Source organism: Echeneis naucrates, chromosome 21, assembly GCF_900963305.1.
Source record: "Echeneis naucrates chromosome 21, fEcheNa1.1, whole genome shotgun sequence".
NCBI lineage: Eukaryota > Metazoa > Chordata > Actinopteri > Carangiformes > Echeneidae > Echeneis > Echeneis naucrates.
In genome coordinates, this window is record NC_042531.1 from 17,168,521 (window position 1) to 17,177,127 (window position 8,607).

General features: G+C 36.2%; 1 protein-coding gene across 1 annotated transcript; it reads right to left on the reverse strand.

The window, feature by feature from the left end:
* Positions 1–4,303: 4,303 nt before the first annotated feature.
* Positions 4,304–7,511, reverse strand: LOC115062229 (anterior gradient protein 3-like). The gene is given in 7 exon segments (XM_029530859.1): positions 4,304–4,395; positions 5,330–5,346; positions 5,348–5,384; positions 5,632–5,695; positions 6,207–6,267; positions 6,914–6,977; positions 7,415–7,511. Coding segments are annotated over 7 exon segments (432 nt in total).
* Positions 7,512–8,607: the final 1,096 nt, after the last annotated feature.

The window sequence follows — 8,607 nt, forward strand, 5'->3', positions numbered from 1 at the left end:
GTAAACATAATGGTTCTGTATGCATACAGGCAGGGTGTATTTATGAGTGTGTGGGAAAGAATAAAAGAATAGATTTATGGCACATTACTCGGCCATCTCTTCATTAAGGAGCTGTTTCTCAGTAAGCGGCCTCTATTTGAATAGCTAAATTGTCCAAGCCGTGTGCAAACGAGGACTAATAGCCTGGTGACCTTGTCACACACTGTCCCATGGCCAAAGTCAAACGGAACCTCAGTGTGTGTGTGCGTCCTGAGCTCCAGTTTCCAGTAAATTCAAGGCTTTTGTTTTTAAAGCATCTATTTTAACGTGATTTTAACGTGTAAAAACAAAACAAGAGGCCTTTCTTTTAATATAAGAAGCATGTGTACTTTGGAACATGCACATTTCCTCATAGTGAAATAAAAAGTTTTACTTCTTATTTCACTATGAATAATGAATGGCTAAATAACTACGTATGTTAGTCTTTTTCCTCGGCCCTCACACCACTACCAGCCAACAAACAGCCTGACATATAATGAAGACGTGAGAACACATCAGATGGTGAGCTATAGGTTGGTTGGTTTAGTTATATTCAGACTGAGCAGGCTAACCTGCAGTTAGCTGTAACTTCACTGAATGTACAGCCCTAACCTGAAGAGGACTCTCAAAAAGAAAAGAAATTGAACTAAAATCTTTCTTCAAACTATAGTAATATAATTTAATTATTACTATTATTAATTATAACTATCTTCTGTATGATAATCAAAAAAAAATGTATATATCTAAAACAAGTTCTGCTAGTCACTGATCCTAATAAGCATTTAGCACCTGGTTGAATCAATTTAATAACTTATATGATATTATTATTTAACATTCCTTCCATTATAGTACAGCAGTACTTGTGCTTTTTATTATGCTATACAATAATAAAGTAATCCTTTTTCAGTGTAGGGGCCAGAATGACATGTCGCTCCACCTTTGTGGATCAGGGTAAAGAACATGGTAAAGAACATGGTAAAGGCCAAAAGAAAACAATGATACAAGAAAGTTCGAACCCTCGCAGTAGAGAGGACAGAAATATTTGTCTTTTTAGGTATTTATTCTTCACTTGTGTACTGGAAAAGAGAGGGGGCCAATATTCTCATCTCATTGCAAATATCATCATCAATCATATTCATCGAAATATCGAACCCGTCTTTCAGTATTGTACTAGACCTTACTAATGGAGCCCTGTGCTGTGCTGCCCTTTCTCTGAATCTGAAACATTTGGGCCAATATTCAGTTGGTGGAGATGAACGGTCAATTAAATGGATTCATGACTATCCCTCAGATCAGACGGTCCCGTCCCTTCACACTTGGTGCAGATGCTCCACGAGGGTCCTCATCTTTTACTCAATGAATACATAAACAACATCATATCTAACAATCCAAACTGTAATCTAACCCAGATGATGCGATAAAATTTTATAAATTAAAATAGATTATCAGAAACACAGCTCTTCTTATAATCTGGCCATTGGAAAGTTACAATCTGCTAATTAGACATTTTATGTCTCCCTCATAAACCTTTTTTGAACTCTGGTAAAACTTAACATGGGCTGGTACCTAGTGTTGTGGCTACTGCTCATATCTAAACTTTATGGTATGAAATTGAAACAGGGGAAGGTTGGAGCATATGAGACTTACCTTCAATACCCATTCAGTATCACGCAAGAAGAAGGTACGCAAAAAATAATAATTCAATAAGAAAAAAAACCATCATCTGTACAATAGAGAGACCATTGTATGATCTCCAATTCTATCTATATCATGGTGATATTGTTCACAGTATATAGAGACTTTCCATCTCCGCTGAAGTCTGCTGTACCAGAGGTGACACTTTTCTCACTCACCATTGCAGCTCATATGAAAAGGTGGGATTCGCCTCATGAGCAAATACTTATTTCATTTATTTCTAAAGCTCCACTGCAGAAACTGCCCAGCTGCCATCTCTCTGTGGTTGTATTTGAACACAGGATTTACAAATTCAGGACATTTCTGCTTGAAAAAAATAAAGTAAATATATATCTTACATATATAAAATATATATATTTAATTTTGCTGATCTTATTTAGAACATATGCACAATCACACTTGCACATGCAGTCTTTAAATATGAAATATGTAATGTTTGTAAAAAAAATATCAATTTTTTACATTTGTGCAGTGAATTTAGAATTGTTTATATTAAAACTGTGCTCCGAACAGATCTGTATTGACAAAGAGATCCCAATCTCAGCAATATAATCTCCAGAAAAAATACTTCATATGAAAAATAGCAATGCTATTAATGTCCTCATCTATCTAATTACTGCATATCCAGACAAACCAAGGCAGGCTGTCTTTTATCACCACACCAGTCATGATCACCTCTTTCTCACTGAGATTTTGGCACAGTCCAAACTTCTGTAACAGAGGACCCTGTGAGACAAATTTCATCCTGTCACACTGTCCTTGTATGTCTCTAAAGAAACACTGTGAAATTTGAGTGCTGTGGTCCTTAAGTCATTTGTCCAAAGTGTGAAGCAACCTTGTATGTGACAGGAAGACAGTTCTGACATGAGCAGAATATAGTGTGGAAAAAATTTTGCCTTGTGATATTCACAAGTATGTGCACACATATATACCATAAAGTAACGACTTACATTACTGCCAAATATCTCTTACTTAGAAAGTTAGCTATCTGTCAGTACATTACCAGCTCATGTTTTTCACCGCAAATAATTTGTACGTTTTTGTCAGGCAATATTTCACATTGCTCAAACCATATGACAGTGTTTTCAGAGGCATGAAAAGCAGAAAGGATATGGAAGCAGAATTTCTGTCACAGAGCACTGAAACAGCACCAGAATGAGCCAGATAGGGAATTGTCAGACCGGGATGTAGGAAATTTTGAGTAGAAGACACATTTGTTATAAGCCCAGGACAGCCTACGAAACCCATTTCTTTAGATAAAATAAGTGGGTAGTTGGAATAGCTGGAAACTCTCAGGAGTTTCCAGAGAATCATCTCAAGCCCATCTGACAGACAGATAACTAAAAAACATGAGAGAGAAGCAGACACAATTGCTTCAGATGTCGGTGCTGACTATATGAGAGGGGGGAAAAATACAGCTGAAGTGTGAATTATTTAATCATTTCTCAGCGATCACTTGCTACAGTTGATGTTAAGGAAAAATCCTATTTAAAAACAAAACTCACTGACCCATTTAGAATGTTTCTCTTTTTTGTGATTTTTTTCTGAATTCAAAGAAATGAAAAGTAAATGGGTTTTCAGGGAGCATCTTAGGGTTTGGGATGTATGTTGACACAGCTTGCAGAACTTTGATGTCTGCTGATGTGCGCGGCCGTTTACATCTTTTCCTTTCAAAAAGGGAAGACAGAAGAAGACTCACAACAGTGGAGCTGCAACAATTAAAAACAAGTTAATTAATCCATACCTCTGACAGCCAAATAACTGCATCAGTGCTATTTGTGGCGATGCAGCACAGTTCCCTTCTGCCTCAGCCTGAGTTATTCACTAAATGGTATTTTTGCAGATGTCAGCAAGGGCCAGTTAACAAGAGAAATGACTCATGTCGTAACAGGTGTTTGATGAAAACACAGTGGAATATATAGTGAAAGGAAGTAGTGCTGGCATAATAATGGAAATGAGAGTTCATACCCTAAATATGATAAAGTTTCTGCAGTGGATTGACTTAAACAAAAAGAACTGAAGATACATCATGTTTAATATAGATGTGAATTCAGTGAAAAGTCTTAAAAGTCACAGACTTTGGCATTTAGATTATACTGCCACCTACTGGATGTATGATCTCACACCATTATGTGTCAGCTGGTGTTAATTTCATTTTGCAGTTCTTGTCCGATAAGATTCAATTCTTTCCCTGTTCTTATCATCTGCGGAAAAACAGTCACTTCATTTCAAGATAGATGAAGTCACACATGGTCCCATGAGAATCCTTTGTCTCTAATAAAAAAATAGTGAGAACAATAGTTTATTATGTGTTGTGTCTTAAATTATTTAATCCATAATATCTGAACATGTTATTCAGGTGAAGTCTCTTTAACATATTCCTTCCTGAACTTTGCAAAGTGATCACAGGGGTGTATTGAACGATGCATGTTTCTAAAGGTATTTAGACTCTGTTGTTGTAATCACATGTTCCTCTGCAGAAACCTATAACCTGTACCTCTGTCAGATCCATTTTGATAATAACTTTGTCATTTCCTATTGAGAACAGTTTGTGTGTGTGTGTGTGTGTGTGTGTCATTAAAACTGATGATTACTCACATAGTGCCATGTCACCAGGCATGTAAGTGTAGCGACGGTTGTTGTACTTTCCTGCAATGTCTGCACATACAGTCGTGGTTGGATCTGTAGAGAGACATGTCACACAGAGATTGCTGAGGAGAGCGATTATATGACAGTCAGGGCTGTTTTGCTGCTGCAGCTGTTTGTTTTGTTAGCTGTTTCTGTAAATGCCTTTGAAAGCAACTGGCAGTGAAGCCATGCAACTGGCAAAGTGGTGGCACAAACTGTGGGAGAGAAAGAGTGAAGAAATGCAAAAGACAGAAAAACAAACAAATGACATGTCAGCTGCAGCGAAAAATCATGTGGTGACATCTTAAAGCTGAATGAGTTGCTGTTCAGGGTTGAGAAAATATCTAGTGCTGGTTTACCCAACACTACCCCACAGAGAACTGCTCAGTCAGTTAATTTTTAATTCATTTATATATGCCACTGATTATGCTTCAATCCATCTTCTTCTAAAAAGCTCTTCATAACATATATGACAAAAAAAATTACTAAGAGACTTGTGAGCATAGACACAAACCTGCCACGTCCCAAATAGGACTTTATTTGAGCAAAGGTAAGAGAAAAGAGATTAATATATATATAATATATAATACAAAGAGAGCCATTTGGAGGGTCCTGCATCTGAGTTGCCATTGGTACATGTTTGATTTGACATTAAGGGATTATAACAGATAGAAATATAAAAAAAATACAATTGTGATCCATTAATCCATAATCTATAATGCTTGCTATGTAGCCAATATTAGCAGACTATGGGTGGTGTCAGTCTATAACAAGCCCAATATATAGATATGAACAGCTTACTTTCATACTTCTAACCTTGAGTGTATGCCTTTGGACAGTGGTAATGCCAGGAAGGAACCATGTAGTTACAACATGCAAACATAGAACAGGCTCGATTTTCAACCCAAAACTTTTTTAATGTGAGGCAACGATAACCGCTGTACCACCGTGCCACCCACTAAATATGAGTCAATATATGAATATTTACCAACAAAGATTATTCTGGTATTTTTCAGGTGCCTGGTTCTGGTCTGTTTTATCTTTTCTGTAAAATGTCATCACGTAAACTGTAGTGGTTTGTCCATTTTAGGAACAGACAAAGTGTGTTAAGTCTGTAGTATGATGATGACGATGTTTCTAGATTGCACGGGACAGTTAACATTTAATTTTGGTGTTATTCATCTTAAATGCATGTCATATTGTCTATCACACTCTGTACACTGTATATTATTTTGATATTCTCTTTTCCTGTCATTTCTTTATTTACAACAGTGAAATGTTCCATATTTACCACCAAGTTGTGCATGATGAAATACTTTTTGGCCATTTCCTGTATGGACTTTTTAGCAACAAACTTTTCAGTGCTGCGGAAATAGTTCTGTTTAGTTTCATTATATTATTATAATATATAATATCATTACATTATATTGGACTTAAGTATATTAGTTCCCACAGTATATCCATTATTAAAATAAATAAAATTTTACTCCAAATGTGGTGCAAACTAGCTAATGATCAGTATATTAAGGCATTCAAATACATTTAGAAAAATATTTTGCTTTCTTGCTCTCGCTCAAAGTTAAAAAAAAGTTTAAGAACAAAAGCCAGACTTTGACCTGTAGGCGGTCTTATTGTTTATGTGTGAAGAAATCCTGCTGGAGACTTCCATTGAGTTTATTTCCAGAAAGCCAGCTGAGTGATTTATGAATATAAGTTGTAGCTATTTCATATCCTGCTTGGCAGGTATTGCAGAATGTACCTGTTTCGTTCCCCATGAAACTAAACTCAGGTCTGGGTCAGAAGGGCAGTGCAGGATGTGCAAGCTCATATTTTACCATTAAAAAAATGTAATGAACCAAAGTTACTGCAGCACCTTGACTGTGCGTGCAGTCCTCTCGATGATGGATGACCATCAGTGGCTTCTGACTGTGAAAACAAAACCAAAGAGGCAAGTCAAGACATTCCTTGGCACTATGAGCACAATGTTGGGTATGAATATAGTTATGCATAACATTATATAATCCCTGAGAAACTGAAGTTGCCGTGTCAGACTTTAAAAGAGTCATGATTAAGACAACAATAATAATTTGCTTTTATGGGACAGGAATGGAGATGGATACTTGAACAGATGTCTCCCTGCATGATGCAAATTTTCAACCCTAACTTGAACCAGTAAGCCAATATAGCTAATCACCCTTATGGATTCATAAATAGGATAATTAGGATGAAAATATATCCAAGCAAACCATCCCAGCAAACAGAATGGACAATTTGTTCTTTAGAAATATGTAAAACTGAATTAACATATGGTATGTACAAAAGGCACTGCATCAAAGTAATCATACAAATTAGCATTTTCATTAGCTTTAAGTCAGAGCTTTCTGCTTTTTGCAGGGTGATAGTAATTCATATGCACACCATCTGTTACACTCCAGCCTTCAAGATGCAGCTGCAGCAAAGCATAAGAGGATGTGAACCTCTGTTCCCCATATAAATTCTGTCCACACTGTAAAACTTCATATCTAGGAAGAATAAAGAATCACTCAAGGCTGGGATTGGGGTGCAGTCTTACCTACTGACCATCTTTAACAAGGCCTCTTCATAGCTTTTGACCCAATTAATATTACTCCCCAATCCTGCAGAAAAACTGCAGAAGAGTAAAGTCAGCAACACTGTGGCACGTCATATTAATTCATTATATTAACCGAGTCACTTCTCAAGACAAATTAGCATGTAAGACTTCTTTTGTCCTGAGACACAAAATGAAATATACAGCTACATGATTTTGTGTATTGTTATATATTGTTTATTAATTTTTTTTATTTATTTATTTATTTTTTTACTGTGTGTGTGTGCGTGTGTGTGGGTGGTCAGGTCTATACGTGGGGGTGGTAGGGATGGGCTTTCATTTTTTATTGTTGTATGTTTTATATGCTGTTTTATTCTGTGAAGCACTTTGGGTTGCATCTTCATATGTATGAAAAGTGCTATATAAATAAATAAAGTTTACAGCTAAAGTTAACTTGTGATTCCTCAGAAGAAAACAGTTGTTGAATACAGGAACATCACCCACCTCTTGACAGGGACTGCAGCTTTCCTTTTGTTTTATTCTGGTCTCCAGCACTAGCACAGATACCAAAGGACAAAGCAAGCAAGACCAAACAAAGCATCGCTTCCTTTACCTTGGGAGAACTGCAGTGGGCTGGAGCAGGTGGATTAGTAAGGATTGAAATTAAGCGAGGTGTTCATTTGGATGACATTTTTGATTTCTGAATCCCAGCAGCAACCAGTTGGCTGCCTAGTATTGCACTTTACAGATATCTCTTATTCATATTGTCCTCTGCAATGCTGACTCATGAAACACAGTTAACAAGACTGGGATTCAAAACACTGCTTATAAAGCAGCAAAGTCAAGATGTTATTTTTAATTTATTGTCATTCAGCCTGTGATATGAGGATGCATTTATAATTCCACAGGATCAGTGACACAGATTGGAAAGGAACGTCACTGCAAATACTGTAAAATCTCAATTATTATTAAGATATACAGCTGCTACTCTATAAAAAAAATCTATAAATGTTAAGAATGTGTTTCTGGTTTAAAACAAATAATCAATGCTTTTACTTCTTTGTCCTTGTATTGTTGTAGTATTGACAATCATATAACACAGGAACTATAATTCTGAGTGTCAAGATGTAGGTTTAGAACAATAATTCAAAATCACTGGACTATACTGTCACTATAACATCCAATTACAGTGACATTATAACAGTGTATAGCTAATTCTAAATGCATTCTCAGAAGCAATATTTATAATCTGTAGGAGGCAATAGCTATTAAGACAATATATTGTTTTCTAATGAAGATGGCCCTCTAAAAACAGTTGAAATGTCTTCCTCATCCGTCTGTAAGCCTGCACTTTTGTAGAATATCTCATTCAGTTAAAATCACCAAACCAAGTATATCAAAGCAGTGTGCCATAAATAGAGGGTTTTATTGAAAAACAACAGACACACACAGAATTACTACAAAACTTACAGACAAACAAATACAGACTGATAAAAGCAGCCAACTAAAAGCTGGCTGTCATCGAACACCATGTTTTTACAAGGGTCACACAGTTCAGTGAACTCTACAGAACTGTGAATTGTGCAGCAGTTATTCGCACTTAAAGACACTAAACGGAAAACTAAAAAAAAAAAACAATGCCAGTAACTGACTGCATACCAAGTGCAGTAAACAGGAAATACTGACCACCCTTCTCC